Genomic DNA, 16,788 nt, shown 5'->3' with positions numbered 1-16,788 from the left:
TCGCCTCGCCCCCCTTCACCTTCCGTGAAGCAGGCGTCTGGATCCAAGTATTCCTCAGGCTGTTCCACAGGGACTTCTTCGACTTCTGGTTTGATGTCGATGGTGCTTCCTTCAGAGGAGCTGGTATCATCCAGTTTCTAGACACACAGAAAAGGGAGATCAAAGAACTCTGCAGGAACACGTCCACTCTCCACTGGCCGCTCTACCTCTGGTATGGATGATGCACCAGCTACAATTCTTCTCTACAATTCCTAGTACAAATTCATCACCAGCCAACTCATGGTGGGCAAGCAATTCTCACAGGGCCCTCAAAACCTCTATCAGGATGGAGTATCATATTAAAACCCACTCATAGATGACAGTGAGCCACCCTAAACAAAATGTGGTTACAGGCTGGTCTCCGGGATGCACCTCAGACAGATTAACGGTAGGGAAACCCTGGAGGATTCACTCCAGCCTCTGACTCAGATGACCCAGAAGCAACGGAGATACATCTAGGAACATCTCAGGCATCGAGGTCGTCTAGGGAAGGCCTAGAATGGCACAGGGTGGTAGTGTCGGTTCTCCAAGTGAACTGGTTACTCCAGAATCTGTCTACCAAGCCCACAGCCGGACCAATCCCTGGGGCTGACAGAGCCCTGTTTGTTCTCACACAGGATCAAGGCTGGTTTTTAGGCTGGGACCTTACATCTTTGCTGCCTTCAGGATCCGACTCGCTGCTAACGTCCTCTGTGTTGAGGTTCTCAAAATCAGACTCGCCTACAGCAATGGGCACCCGCACGGTCAGGTTGGGATTGTTGATGAAGGACATGTGGTCCTCATCAATAATGTACTTCTCCACGCTGCTGCCAATGCCACTGGTAGTGCCATTGCCATTCTTCTGGAAGTCACCATTCCGGTGGATGTCTGCACCAGTGTGGTTGGCGATGCAGTTGGCCTTCTTTTCATACAGCTCGTCCAAAGGTTTCACCTCATCTGCCTCACGCTGCTTGAAGTGGGCCTGCATGAAGGCACGTACTTTCAGTTTGATCCACGCCACACCCTTCTTAATACGGATGACTGAGATTTGTAGGTTGTTCATTTCCCCATCATCGTCCGTGGCTGCCAGATTGTCTGCACTGAAGGAGCTCAGGAGCAAGGCCAGAAACAGGTTCAGCACCTGCACCAGTAGCATTAGGAAAAGAGAGTGACTATGGAATGGTATTAGGTAAGCTACCCACTAAACTAGATGTAAACTGGAAGCCCACAGACTTATCTAACAGACTCAGAGTTTGCATTGCATTCTGCGTGACCCACAGAGTGTTTTAAATGCTCAGGTCCCTAGGGAGACATTTTGTTTGATTTTGGTTGTAGTACAAGGAGTTTAGCACCTCTTTTCTCCATTCTTTTATAGTTTTACAGGCACATATATGTACCCAAAATATACTACTCTTCTTATAATCAGAAAAAGCAAAGGCTGTATTCCTTTTGGAAGAAAACTCTCCAAAAATATAAACAAAAAGGAGGATATGTACTATTGGGGAGGATCGAAAAGTGCATGGAGGCCATGTGCTTGTAGCAGTAGACGTCTTAGAGGACCGTGTTAGAAAACCATCAGCCCTGGAGAGCCGCACTTTCATACCACAAATCAAGACGGTAGAACTGAAACACATTTCATGTTATCTTATTTTAAGTTTCCCTAGCATTTATCAAAATAAAATAGCTTTAGCAAGACAGTGTTGGCAACTTTTGTGTTTTGTGGTATATATCTAAAAGTGTCAAGCCATCAGATACAAGCTTTATTGATTGATTGATTAATTTCTTATTTTACCAGATTGGGTATTAAGATTAATTTATTTATTTTTATTAAGACTTACTTTTGAAAAGTGGGAGAGGTGTTCACTTCTTGATTTATTCTTGGCCCTTACTTTGTCACACTTCTGAAGACGAGTAAGGCATACATTTTAGGTGGAGTTAATAGCACGTGCAGAGGGGAAGGATGGAAATAATATGTGAACTACATGTATGTGGATTATTTGGGCCATTTGTAGGATTAAAAAGGAAGATGGTTGGTAAAATGAGGGTGAGTTGGAGAGGGCTTTGAAGGCCAGGCTGAGGAATTTGAATTTTATTTAATTGGATCTACTATTGGTTCTTTTTTTTTTTTTTCCTGCTTTTTATCTTCCCAAACCCCCCGTACATAGTTGTATATCTCAGTTGCAGGTCCTTCTAGTTGTGGGATGTGGGACGCCGCCTCAACGTGGCCTGAGGAGCGGTGCCCTGTCCGCGCCCAGGATCCGAACCAACGAAACCATGGGCCACTGCAGCAGAGTGCATGAACTTAACCACTCGGCCACGGAGCCATTCCCCTACTATTGGTTCTTGAGTAAAGGAATCACAGATGATGACAGAGATTTGACAAAGTCATTCCTACTAGCTCCTTACAGAGGGGGCGTCAGAAGTTAGGAGGCTGTTACCTGCATGAGTTGGTAAGGGTCTGGATTGGGTTATAATAATCTCAGACCTTAGCATGCATAGGAACCTCCTGGGGTGGGACGCTTGGCCTCACCTGAAAGATTCTGATTCAGTAGCTCTGGTGCAGGGCCTGGGGCTTGGTCTTTTTAGTGAGTGAAACTTGGGTGACTGTGATGCAGGGATGGGTTACAGAAATGGAAGGGAATGAGCAGATCTTAGAAATAGTATGAAGAAAGATGTATGTACAGAAATACTCTGAAGAAAGACATATGAAAGACATCAGATATTTACCAGGAGTGGAGGGAAAAGAGTCAGAAGAGACTGACAGTTACAGATTCCTAGAGACTAGATGGGCAGAAAGACTGAGCAAAGGGGAACCTGGAAAGGCGTCGTCAGAAGCAGAAATGATATTTGATTTTGTCACGTGTTCAGGTATCTGCAGACAGTCGCGGGGAGATGTCCTTGAGACAACTGAGAATAGGAGACTGGAGACAGGGGGGGAGAGGTCAGGGCTGGGAGAGGTTGATCACACTGTGTACCGGTGGTAGCAATAGCTGTATTCACTGAAGGAGAGGAAAGACTGGAGGGACTAGGTCTGAGGGAAAGGTGGTTGGGAATGAAGAATGGGAGGCATTAAAGAAACATAAGTGTCTATTTCTATAGGTCAAATGAAAGAACAGGGTGGCCATGGCTGGTTCAGAGGCTGGTGAGTAGGAACCCTCTACTGGCAAGTTTCTCTATGGCAGAAAAAGGAGGAGAACTAATATGGATGAGCTTACAAGGAACCATCTGAGTTTGCCTTCTTCCAGCCCTCCTTACTCTACTCTTACAAGTGGGATTTGGCCTGATCTCAAAGGATACTTCTCAAATCTGAGTGTGCATAAGAATCACCTGGGGATCTTGTTAAAAATGTAGATTCTGATTCAGTAATTTGGGGTTGGGGCCTAGGATTCTGCATTTCTAACACACTCGCAAGAGATCTTGTTGCTGCTAGCCCTCAGATCACACTTTGAGAAACAAGGTGTTGAAATCTCTGTTGGTGAATGTTCTGTAGACAGAGGCAGAAGAGAGCAGGTGGACCGATCACAGTAAAGCAAGAAAGTGATCTGCCGTTTACACAAATTAGATAAAACCCTAAGATGCTTTAGATCAGTGGTTCTCAATGGAGGGCAAGTGTGCCTCCTAGGAGATAGCTGGCAATGTCTGAAGACATTTCTGGTTGTCATAACTTGGAGTAGGGGTCAATACTGGTCAGTAAAGGGTTGAGGCCAAGGATGCTGCTAAATATCCTATAATGCACAAGATAGTCCCAGAACAAAAAATTATGTAGCCCAAAATGTCAACAGTGTCAAGGATGAGAAATTCTGGTTCAGATGAAGGAAACTTTTGCAGTAGAAGAGCACAGGCTCTGAAATCTAGGATCTGATAAAAGCCCTGACATTTACCAGCTGTGTGACTTTGGGAAAGTCACTTAACTTTGCTGAGTTTTGTTTCCATAACTATGAAAAAGGGTTGACAGGTTGTGGGGCTAATGACTCAGTAGGCCTCTATAAATAGCTGTCTCCTTTCCTTCATTTGTACCTCAGGGTTCTTGGGCCAAGAAAGAATAAAAACCTACACAGATATGGAAGGTAGTAGAAGGATTAAGCAGACTGGGTGTCTGGGTCAAGGGTAAAATGTTCAGGGCAACAAACAAAAAGATCCACAAGTTAGTACTAACCACCAAGTTGCCAATAACCATGACCATCATGAAGACAATGAGGCACATGGCCTGGCCTGCCACCTCCATGCAGTCCCACATGGTCTCGATCCACTCTCCACACAACACTCGAAAGACAATGAGGAAGGAATGAAAAAAGTCATTCATGTGCCAGCGAGGGAGTTCACAGTCCTGGTTGATCTTGCAGACACACTCTTTGTAGCTCTTTCCGAAGAGCTGCATCCCCACCACGGCAAAGATGAAGACAATAATGGCCAGCACCAGGGTCAGGTTGCCCAGCGCACCCACTGAATTTCCAATAATCTTGATCAGCATGTTCAGGGTGGGCCAAGATTTGGCTAATTTGAAGACTCGGAGCTAAGGAAAAAAAAAGAAAACCCAAACAAAAACCAAATGATATTCAATCCATTTTCTTAGAATAAAACATATAAAATTACTAAGATCAGCTTAAATTTATTGAGTGCTGTTGGGAAATTCCCAGGACTTTCTAACAGTTTCTTAGACTAAAATGGGAGAAACTGAGGCATAGATAAGGGAAGACTGGTTAGTTTCCCAGTAAGTGAAAGCTTTAGAACTAGGAGCCAAGAATACTGCCTCCAGTCCCTGCATTAGTCCCTGGGTCACTCTACTTTTTAAAAACTCATACATGAATATATCCTTTTCCTACAGAGTTTCCCTTGACTTCTCAAGGGATATATCAAGGAAAATGTGATTTGTAGTGAACCAAAAGATCAGTATGGTAAGGAGAGTGAAAATAAATCATCTGCCTCCTTAAAAAAGCAAGCAATTAAAAATTCTAAATATCTCTCTTTCTGCTTGCCAATAATAATCAATGGCTGATCTGAACTTTGTGATATGCTTGGAACAACCTGGAGGAAGAGCACAGCTCGCCAGCAGAGGCAGCTCCACAGCTCCTCACACATCAGGCATCTTAGGAAAAGGGACTATACTGATATCAGTTCAGAGGACAGAACTTCTGTTATCTGTCAAACATGAAATTTTCATATTCTGTAACGAATGATTACAAGGACTTGGCTAACAGCTCGAGAATTATAATGCATAAAGCCCTTGAAGGGAATGATAATAATGAGATCATCATCAGATGTCATAAGTTAACAACTAACATGATGTCATGGGAATTCTGGGAGAAGGCTACAGCTCTGATCTGAACATTTTTTTCCTATTGAAAACTTGAGTCTTACCTGAGAATTCAAGATTTACCAGGTGTTGCTCTGTACATATATCTGGGTCACTCAGATTTTTTTCCCTCTCTGACTGGCTTTTAATGTAGTAAGAATGTTACGAGTTTCTCTTAATCCTTCTTCTCATTTTCTAGATAATAAGAATTATTCTCAAAAAGTTTACTGTGGGCTGGATCCTAACCAAAGACTAGTAAGCAGAGGTTCCAGAAACCTGGCAGATGTTATTGTGACTTGGACTGAGTGAAATCTCTGTTGTACAAACAATTTCACTCTATTCCAATTCTCTTTCTTAGATAGGCTGAATATCCTGATGAAAAAACCTTAAATCCTTTTCATTGCAAGTGCTCAGGTATTTTCCCAAGAAGGAGACAAAAACCGAAGCCAGTTCTGACGTTTTGTTTGAGTGGGACAGCCCCAAGGTCACTTAGCTTCCCAAGGGACTCAATCAGACAACACTTATGCCTATGCTCATGGAAAACTTTTTTGAGGATATCATTAACTATTCTTTCAGAGTCATTTTAGTAATTTAAGCAATAACTTCAAATACATTAAATAAAAAATCCTTTTTAGCTAATGATATGGAAAACAAAGCCAATGTTCAACTAATTTCAATACAATTTTTTTTTTAAAGATTGGCGCCTGAGCTAACATCTGTTGCCAATCTTCTTTTTTTTTTCCCTTTCTTTTCTTCTTCTTCTCCCCAGTGCCCCTCAGTACACAGTTGCATATTCTAGCTATAAGCGCCTCTGGCATTGCCATGTGAGACACTGCCTCAGCATGGCCTGGTGAGTGGTGCCAAGTCCGCACCTAGGATCTGAACCGGCGAAACCCCAGGCTGCGGAAGCAGAGTGTGCGAACTTAACCACTTGGCCACGGGGCCGGCCCCTCAGTATAATTTTTAAAAACATTACTTTATTCTCACTTTCTGGAGGGGGTCACCAGGATAGAAGAAGTAAGGAGAACCATCTTCGAACAAGGGGAAATTCTTGCCATTTCAGGGAGGTGTTCAGATAAAGAAATAGGCTCCCTAGCAAACCCGCATTAGACCTCAGACTAGCTCTTGGGAGTCCTTCTTCTTCCTCTTTTAGATTAACCATTATTTTTTGAGGAACTTCCTAAAATTGATTTCTGTTTGTTGACTGATTTTATTTTTTAAATAATTTTTCCTTTTTCTCCCAAAGTACATAGTTTTCCTCCCAGTACATAGTTGTGTATTTTAGTTGTGGCATGTGGGATGCTGCCTCAGCATGGCTTGATGAGCGGTGCTAGGTCAGCACCCAGGATTCGAACCGGTGAAACCCTGGGCCGCCAAAGCGGAGCGCATGAACTTAACCACTGAGCCACGGGGCCAGCCCCTGTTGACTGATTTTAAAAACTAACTTCTGCATTAGGTATTTAGCAGAAAAGTTGTCAAGATTTTAGTAGCTAATCTAATAAATAGCCAACTGGAATTAGGAGTAGAATATAGCTAAGCTATATGAGCTAATTTTAATCATCAGATCATCTTATGCAAAACTTTTTCTAGTAGCTGCAGGATGGGAAACGTAAAAAGAAATTGGAAGAATGTGGAATACCAATCGGAAAGATCGCAGCACCGAAAGCCCCTCCACGTCTGCTAGACTCAGTTCCATTAAACTGAGGGAGACAATAAATCCGTCAAAAATGTTCCAACCTTCTTGGAAATAATAGTAGGGATCCATGGCTATGAGCTTCAGGAACATTTCCGCTGTGAAAATTCCAGTGAACACCTAAAGAGGGGGAGGCAGGGAGTAAGAAAAAGAAATAATAGAAAGAGAATGCCTTTATCATTATCTTTGAATACAACATGTCCAAGAAGCCTCAAGACCAGCCTTGGTTATTCTGCGTCTGAGGACACCAATACCTGGATGTCCCAGGACCCCTCCACATGATGAAGCAAAGTCTTATTTTTCTCTTGAAGGAAGTACTCAGCCCCAGTGTTCCCATCTTTGTTGCCAAAACCGCTCAATTCACATTGTTCAAGAGGGCAGTTAAAAAATTATTCTAAGCAATGGAAATACCACACAGGTGACTCCTTCTAAAGGGTCACCAGTCATTTGAATGTGTATGCTTGGGATGTTTGCCTAAAAAAAAAAATCACTTATTGTGTTATATTTTTTAAGGAAAATATACCATTATTCCTGATTTGATATCATTCGTCTCATCAAACTTAGACACGTGCTGCAGGGTTTTTTATTTTAAATTGTAAAATCAATAGAACATTGCTAAAAGTGTGCAAAATCCAGGAAAAAACATCCATTGTCTTATCACTTTGCATACAACTATCATTTTTATGTACTCCATTTCTGAGTTTTTTAAAATGCATCTATATTTTGACAGAGTTGTAAAATCACAGAATACGTAATATCCTGGGTCTTATTTTTCACTCATCATGACCCTATCCATGTTGCTACACAGTCTTCCTGATTCCCACTTTTATTGCTTGTATAAAATTCTACTGGGTGAATATATCCTCAAAGAATTTTCTTATCATTGGAGACTTTGGTGCTTCCTCTTGACTTTTCCAATATAATAGTCAATGATGTAACAATTGTTTTCGATTTGGAGCTTCCTGGGGACAAGAATGACTTCCTCCATGTTATCTGGCTCCCACTTTCCTGCCTTTCAGGGCCCTTTTCTTTTTTCTTTTTTTTGAGGAAGATTAGCCCTGAGCTAACTGCTGCCAATCCTCCTCTTTTTGCTGAGGAAGCCTGGCCTTGAGCTAACTTCCGTGCCCATCTTCCTCTACTTTCTATGTGGGACGCCTACCACAGCATGGCCCCCTCAGGGCCCTTGTCTTTCCCAGTGCATTCTGTATCCCGCAGGCCTTAGTAACAGAAAGTGCAGTAAGAAAGTAAAATCCCACAAACGCCAGTTTTGAGAAGATTGATATCCTCATTCTAGGCCAATCGCTAACATCAGACTCTTATGGATTATTATGTTTTTAGAGGAGAGGACTTTATATGTGGTAGATTTTAAACTCAATACATTAGTACTTGTAACCACCTGGTTATCAAGTTTACAACTGAAGGAGTTGAAGGAAAACTTTGAAGACATGGTCTGAGAACAGAATTGAAAATAGTGAAAACTACTTCGGTTACAGATGCTGTTTGGAAATATATCAAATTAATGTATAGCAGTAACAAAACAGAATGACTCTATGGAAATTCATCAAAATGGGTAAGTGGACTGAGGTGTTGGTGCCCATATACTTTCCTATGGGTTCCTATTTTTCTAAATTGAATATTTTTCTAAAATGGAATACTGCATCCCCAAGGATCCAGTTAAGCAAAACCAAAGTCCACAGTGCAAGCGAGGCACCCAGAGATGGACTCACTCTAAGTGAGGTCAGGGAAGCAGGGGCCGCCAATCAATTTCTGAAAGACATTTCACCCTTAGCGTAAACCCGTCAAGGGTTTCTCTACCTAGAAACGATGGCCTGCTTAATGCACACTAAGTAGACACTGAATTTGCTGTCCCATTGGTTCCTGGTGAACATACAGGAAGTGCTCAATACTAAGCATTTGCTGCTTGACCATGGAATATCTACACTGTGGGAACTCTGGGTCCTAAGAGAAAACCAACAATGACAGAGCTATGTGGTGCTGCCTTTCAATGAGATGAGTGGCCCCCATTGCCTGGTAAGAATGCCTCTGATAGAGGTCAGCAACCATGTCCTTTCAACACATAGTGTGCCGCCATCCTTTGCGGGGTGGGTGACAATAAATTTGTAACTATTGGTTGTAGGGAGGAATTGCTTCTTTAAAAATGGAGAAGAATAGATTTAAGGTTATCCCTAAGATGGTACTCTTATTTGCACTGTGATATGCTTCTTGAGGAGGAGAAAAAAGAATTACAAGCAGCGGATCAACAACCTTACCTAAATGTGAGTCTTGTGAACGTCATCGAACTTTCACCTAAGAATTTATGTTCTAATGCAGCAGCTCCCAAAGCGTAGTCGAGGACCCGTGGGGTGCCTCAGACCCTTTCAGGGGGCACGAAGGCTTCCCTTTTCCAACTACATATCTGTGTGGGGCCACATTCTCTTCCCATACCTCAACCAAAGCGATATATCACAATGGATGGAAAACAGAAGCAGATCAGAGAATCTGGCTATCTTCTATTAAACCAGACATGAAAGAGATTTGCAAAAATGTCAAACAATGCCATTTTTTTCTTAGAAAATAGAGTGTTTCCCCATAAAATAGGTTACTTACGTAAAACTGTGTAATGAATATACTATTGTGATTTTTAAATAAATTATTTGAGATTTTTCTTGGTTTTAACTTCAAATATGGTAAGTATCAATAGATAAAACTCTCATTAACAAAAGCTCTTTAGCTCTTTTTAAGACTGTAAACAGGTCCTAAGACCAAAAAAAGACTGAGAACTGCTGTTTTCTAATTAGAATGTTCTGAATTCACAGTCGGCATATCACTCTAGTTGGGACAAGCCCCTGGGCACAGGCCTGAAAACTTGCGATGCCCAGGTCACCTAGCAAGGCTTACAATACCCTAAGATTGGGGTAGTTCACTCAGGGGTCGCTCTGGGGCTTGGGAGGGTGAGGGGGAAGCGGCCCATCTCCTTCTGCCATAGCGCATCTGCAGACCGAGTTCAGGCTCACTGGGGTGTGCCTGGGGTTGCCCGCTCCTGTCTGCTCTCAGCTCCCGTTCCACAGTGGGTCCTCTCCTGAAGTTAATGAAATTCAACTGGATAAAAGCCTGATGTGACCACATTGGAGACACGAAAAGAACAACACATGACCATGAAAAAAATAGCTCTTTAGGAACTAAGCTGCCAGGAGGCAGGTGACCAACTCGTCTGGGTTTGTCTGAGACTTTCCTGGTTTTAATACTGAATGTCCTGCATCCTGGGTCTCCAGTTAGGGTAACCAACTTGTCCTGTTTGCCCAGGACTGACCTGCTTTGAAAACTGAAAGTTCCACGTCCTAGGAGCTCCCTAAGATCTGTGCAAACTGGAATGGCTGCTGACCCAACCAGGAGGAGACAGGCGCACAAATGAGAATATCATCTAAGTATGTAAAAAGAGGTATGCAGAGGGGCCATACGGACACAGACAAAAGAAGAATTAAAATTGGAAAAGAATTTCTTTTGGTTGAAAATCTAGTTAAGATGTAGTTAAGAAATGATAACATTCATGAGCATTTGGTGAGGGGGGAAAATAACTTTGTTCTTCCTTTCTTGCTTAGAATCTCCGAAATGCCAGGTTAAGCCTTTGCCCTTCCTTCCACACTCCCTCCCTCTAACAGATTCAGTCCTAAAGCCCTTATCCACCTGGGGAGGCTCTGGTGCCAGGCGCTGGATGCAGCCCGGTGAGGGGAGTGAGACCGTGAGCAGGGGGAGGATGTCCATGCAGGAGGGCAGCCTGGCATTGGCTGTCAGAGCCTACGCAGGCCAAGGAGGGGTGTCCATTTTGGGGGACAGTCCAGAATGAGATGTAAGAGTCTGAGCGGGATGAGGAGGGTATTTGTGCAGGATGGCTACCCAGCATGGGGTGTTGTGGCCCAAGTGGGATGGGAGGGTGTCCACACTGGAGCGGGTGGAGACCTAGCAGAGAGAGTTAGAACTTAAGCAGGCAGAAACAGCATCCCCGGGGAAGGACAGCTTGGTGAGGGGTGTCAGAGCCTGAGTGGGCTGAAGGTGTCCACATGGAGAGGTGGTTCAGTGAGGGGTGTCAGAGCCAAGCAGGGTGAGGAGGATGTGGCCTGGCACTGGGACTAACTCCCAAGGCTGTGGAGCCAGGCGAGGAGAACTTCCGGGTCGAAGGACGGCATAGGGAGTGAGTGCCTTAGTCGGGGAGGGAAGTGTCCAGGCAGACGGGTGCATGGAATGGAGAGTGAGAGCCCGAGCAGAGCAAGGAAGGGTGGCCTGCTGTGTGTGGAGTGTCAGAGTCCAAGCAGGGCGGGGAGAGCTTCTATGTTGGGGAAGCCTGGTGTGGGGTGAGGAAGGGCCCGTGCAAGCAGAAGGCCCTCTGTGAGGTGTTCTAGTCCAAATGGGGTAGGGGAAACAAGGATGTGTGGGGTGCCCTGGCCTGGGGTGTCAGAGCCTGGGAAATGAGAGGAGAGAGTCCACATGGAGGACACTGGTGTGGATGCTGGGGGGGTGCAGCATGGGGAGCCAGAGCTGAATAGGGTGAGGAGGACATCCACGTTGTATGAGGTAACAGTGGCTTTTTGATCAATAAGGTAATATACTAAAGACCATGGCAACCAGGTTTCTTTGTGTTGGAGAAGGAATTACAAATATACAAAGGAGAAAACTAGAATGAATCCTGTAATACCGGATTAGCATCAACAGCTAGCCCTGTACCGAAAGGGCCTAGTCACGCATATTGCTCCAATAGGTCTTGATTTCTAAACATCATTTTCCACTAAAACCACCAGGCTCCTTGATAAATGGCTGATTTCAGGCCTGAGTCAGGAAAAATATAAAATTAGCCTGGAATATTCTGTGATACCAGGATACAAGGAAGTCATGAGGACATACTGAAAGGACACGGAAGCCAGCTTGAAGGGACTCCCACTGGCCAAATCAGGAATGGTTTAAACATTCAAGTAAATGATAGTAATGGATTATATAACCCATTGGATAAAATTGAAAACCATGAGTCCATACTGATACAAATAAAGGAATAAATAAAAGCTTAGTGAAAAACAGGAAATTTAGATAGTTTCCAAGTGTCTTCCTCACAAATACTTATTAATTATAAACAGTAAATGGTAACTTCGCAGAGGTGAAGCCTGGCAGACACGCCCTTAATCAAGTGGTCGAGGGAACATCGCCCCTAACAGGACAAATGGAAACTGTGTGCTGCCTGGGAGATGCAACAAGAAAAAGATAGCCTTGCTTGTGTGATATTCCTGCCAAATGCATGACCTGAGTCTAGTCACGAGGAAGCATGAGACATACCCAAATTGAGGAAATTCTTGCCTAACTTACTCTAAAAAAAAAAAGTTTTTAAAGCTGTACTTGAAACTTCTCTGTAAGATTGAGCTTGTTTAAAAAATCATCTTATAAACCCACTGTTGTGCTCAATTGGTTGCAAACAAGGCAAGAAAAAAATCATTACATTTATCTACTACACAGGTATAAAAGTCATATAAGGCACAGAGCCTCCCTGGGTTTCAATTTCCTCCATAAAACATGGGGTTGGATGGAATTTCTCCAGGGTTCCTCCCATTATTAGCGTTTTTCCTTGTGGGGAAGGCAGAAGAGGCAGGGATCTTCAATTTACAGAAGGCTGTTCTTATCTTCCCTCAAAAACATCTATCTGCCTATCTATGGACAAATACAACTTAATTTACTGTCCTAGCCTCGAAGTCCATCCACAAGACAAGGCTGTACTCATGAGCTAGCTAGTTCCACTGTTTTCCATCCTCTTACTCTCAGGTTTAGTCAAAGGCTCAATGCAAATCCGCAAGCCTTTGAAAATTCTCCTACTGAATTACACTTATACAGTTCCTAAGATTTGTAAAGTACTTTTCAATATTCCAAAACCTTCTGTGTAAGTTCTCATTTTATCCTCCCAAACACTGATGACATGGTGTTATCCTCATTTTATAGATCTAAAACATCTCTGGACAGAAAATCAACGGCTCATTTAAGGTTAAACCATATTAAACAGGAACCAAAATCCAAATCTTCTGACTTCTGATTCCGTGTTCTTTCTGCCAAACTCAGTAATTGTGTCAACTGGCAACAAAGTATATCTTTGAGTTTCTGTTATTGTTCAGAAAACACCTATGATGCAGGTTTCCCTGAGGTCCAGCACATACCCAACTGCCTCATTTGGCATCTTCACTCACTGAACAGACATCTCACTCTAAATATGTCCAAAACAGAACTCTTGATTTTAAACTCCAAGCCTGTTCCTTCCTCAATCATCCCCATTTTTCCCTCCATTACTAAACCCCCAAATCTAGGCTCCATTCTCGATTTCCTTCCCTCCACCTGCACATCCAATCCACTGGCCAGTCCGAAGCATCTGAACATTCACTACTCTCCATCCCCGCTGCTAGCTGTATGTTGACTTTCCCCTTGAGAACTCCTGCCCCCAGAGCACTTTCTTATTTTATAACCTGGTCCTGGCTGGCTTGCCTTACGGAGGCTCTGAATATTAGCTCTGACCTTCTCTTCTCTCCTCTTTCTTCACTGATAGCTCTGAGCAAAGTCCTCGGAATGCTTACAACTCTAATGTAGGTGTGACCCTAAATCTCTGAAGATTTTTTTTTTTAAAGATTTTATTTTTTCTCCCCAAAGCCCCCCGGTACATAGTTGTATGTTCTTTGTTGGGGGTCCTTCTAGTTGTGGCATGTGGGACGCTGCCTCAGCGTGGTTTGATGAGCAGTGCCATGTCCGCGCCCAGGATTCGAACCAACGAAACACTGGGCCGCCTACAGCAGAGCGCGCGAACTTAACCACTCGGCCACGGGGCCAGCCCCTGAAGATTTTTAAGGGAAAAACAACGCTATTTGCTGGCCTGGTCTGAGGGCAATTCTGCTGGTAGTAGGTGAAAAGGCCTCTCAAAATCCTTTGGAAATCAAGGACTGATTCTGTTAAGAGCAAGTAAAAGTAAGACGAGAAAAACAAAACGTTACAGGGAAAATACTACCACCATCAACAACAAAAGTGATCAAGTCCTATTTCTCATTACTTATTCCTCGGCTAATAAAATAAAGCTTAGATCTATATGACGTTGTTGACTGGCTCAAAATGCTGCTTGCTGGCGGACCTCCTGGGTCAGCCAGGCACACAGTGAGCCCGCCCTCAGGCTCCTTTGAGAGCAGGTTAGATTTCCTGCACAGCCTGCGGGAGTGTCCTGCTTCAAGATTACGGGTGTTTCATCGGGCTGCATGTGAGGGTCTGCATCACAGCACAGAGCCTGAAGTGTGTCACTGACCCAGACATGGAGACTGGAAAGATCACAGAATCATCTTGGAGGTGTCCCAGGGAACACAACGGGCTACAAGGGCTAACCAGAGAAAGGATCCCTTTGTCACGCACGTTTTCAGAATCAGAACTCAAGATGATATTATAACATTTTAATGGTGTATTAGGACTTAAAGTAGAAACTGTGTGTGGGGGGCATGTGTGTTTGTGTGTATGTGAAAAGAGGAGGTGGGGGAGGGAGGAAAAAAACCAACACAGGGCAGAGATCACGCTCAAATGAAATGGTAACTAGATTTGACCTGCCTGTGGTGCAACTCCTAAGGAATAACGAGGCCCAGATGACCTAGAGGATTCTTTCCAACTAATTGTCTACTTTCTATCAAAATTCAATCAACTCCTGATTTTTGTACTAAACAAGTAAAACCCATAATCCCCAAATCACAACGGCTTGACTTCAGAATACATGGTGTAACCTATTTTTTTAAAAAACTGCATGCTTATTGTTTAAATCATATAATAAATTAAATATATGACTTCAGCTAACATTAAAATAAATGTGGCACAGATTAACTCATGGTGGAAACTGGAAGATAGCCCAGAAGTTGGACTGGAGAGGGAACCCAGCCTAGAATTAAAAATTTCCCGTAGATAGTCCCCATATGGGTAATTAAGACAGTGTGGGTAAATTTATAGTTACATTTAATGCACTGAAAGAGCTCCCCGATTTCTGTGGTGGTTGTTACGGAAGGTGAAAGGGGAAGCAACTCGCTGGAGCAATGCAGTAATCGATGTGCGAATCAGCATGAGAAAAGAATCCAGAAGCCCTTGGCTCAGGTTGCTGCAAGCTACCCACTGGCCCAGGCCTCCCATTCTGTTGCCATGGCTGCTTTTCTGCCAAGAGCTCCTAAATGACGTCTTCAAAGTTCTGCAGAAAGAGGAGACAGCCGAGGCATCCAAACAGCAAGCAGGAGCGGCTTCCATATGTGGAAGCATTTGTCTTCCAATGAACCAGTACTTTCTTTTCAACTAAACTCCACTGTCAGAAAAAGAGGTGCTACAGGCAAAACCCGTTCAGATAATAAAATCAGGAGACAGTGCTCCATCTTACCAGATTTCCCACAGCCAAGACATGCTCAAATTGTGGCGTCATAGGATGGTGCTCCATTGCCATGAACAGTGTATTCAGGACAATACAGATGGTGATGGCCAAGTCCACAAAAGGGTCCATGACAATCAAGTTCACGATCTCTTTCAGTTTTATCCAGTAGGGGTGACACTCCCAGATGAGGAAAGTATTGGCGAATTTATACCAGCACGGCGGGCACTTTCTCTGAGACTCTTCCAGCTCTGTGAGGAGTAAAGAACAAAGGTGGCCCCTCAATCACAGCAAGAGAGCACGGGCACAGCTCCTAATCCTCACCGGGTCCTCATCACTGTCATTACACAGGAATGAAGCGGGCTTGGGGGCTGACTCTCCTGTGTCTCCCTGCTCTTGAAGGGAGAGAGAAGGCATGATCAGCACCAGATCATCTCCCTGTTAGCAACCACCTAGTCACAAAGCAAACTCACCCATCCGTTCTGGGAGCACAGCGTGGTGGTTAGGAGCTTAGCCTCTGTGCTCTGACTCCCTGGTTCAAGGGGCTCAACTGTCGCAAGCTGTGTGATCCCAGGCAAGGCACCGATGCCCCCACGCCTCCGCTGCCTCATCTGAAGCAGCACGCACTTCCCAGGTTATAGGACCAAACGAGCCCTACAATCCTCACTCACTGGTTAAGGATTAAGTGAGTTGATGCATGTAAGGCAGACCACAGTGCCTGGCACAAGTAAGTTCTCAAGAAATGGTAGGTATTAATTATATTATACTTTGTATCATTAAATTATTATCAGAGAAGCAGTCAAAAGCAGACTCTGAAGCCAGACATACTGGGTGCAAATACCAGCTCAGACACTTGCCAACTGTGGGACCTTGAACAAGTTACTCCAATTTCCTGTGAGAATTAAATGAGCTAAAATATATATAAAGTGCCTCAGAACACCCTAGCATTTAGTAAGTGCTACAGAAGAATTTGCTGTTATTATTATCTTTGCAGTAGAATCAGCATTGTCAACCAAGCGCCACGTGGAACACGTTTCACTCAGGAGTGTCAGTCAGTCCTTTCCCGTTTACTCCCTTCCTTCCTTTTCTCCTCTCTCCTCTCTCTCCCTTTCGCCCTTTTCCACTCCCCTCCTTTCCTTCTCCCTTTATCTTCTTCCTCTCTCCCTCCTTCCATCTCCTCCTTCTTTCCGTTTTCTTTCTCTCCTTCTTTTGTCTTTTCCACTCTGTCTCTTTCTGTCTGTTTCTCTTTTAGAAGCAGAACTTGTTTTTCTCAAACAAGATCTTCTGTCTCCCCCCTCCCCCCCAGTATGTAAAACAGATAAACCAGGAATTGCTCTAGTTGAAGCAAGAAGAGGAGCTTGGAGCCCAACCCAAGCGACCCCTCCCTCC

At 43.9% G+C, this 16,788-nt stretch overlaps 1 protein-coding gene across 14 annotated transcripts in view; it reads right to left on the bottom strand.

The window, feature by feature from the left end:
* Nucleotides 1–16,788, bottom strand: part of SCN8A (sodium voltage-gated channel alpha subunit 8) — a 178,836-nt gene that overhangs the window by 32,318 nt on the left and 129,730 nt on the right. For all 14 annotated transcript variants that reach the window (XM_070495305.1, XM_070495307.1, XM_070495306.1 and 11 more), the window contains 5 exons: nucleotides 15,412–15,650; nucleotides 6,951–7,124; nucleotides 4,175–4,531; nucleotides 689–1,159; nucleotides 20–137 (listed from right to left, as the gene is read on the bottom strand). In XM_070495305.1, coding sequence (XP_070351406.1) covers nucleotides 20–137; nucleotides 689–1,159; nucleotides 4,175–4,531; nucleotides 6,951–7,124; nucleotides 15,412–15,650 — 1,359 coding nt within the window. The remainder of the gene's footprint in view (nucleotides 1–19; nucleotides 138–688; nucleotides 1,160–4,174; nucleotides 4,532–6,950; nucleotides 7,125–15,411; nucleotides 15,651–16,788) is intronic.

Source organism: Equus asinus, chromosome 22 (genome assembly GCF_041296235.1).
Source record: "Equus asinus isolate D_3611 breed Donkey chromosome 22, EquAss-T2T_v2, whole genome shotgun sequence".
In the NCBI taxonomy this organism is placed as follows: domain Eukaryota; kingdom Metazoa; phylum Chordata; class Mammalia; order Perissodactyla; family Equidae; genus Equus; species Equus asinus.
Note: the sequence above shows the minus strand (reverse complement) of the source record. Positions and strands in the feature narration are given on the sequence as shown.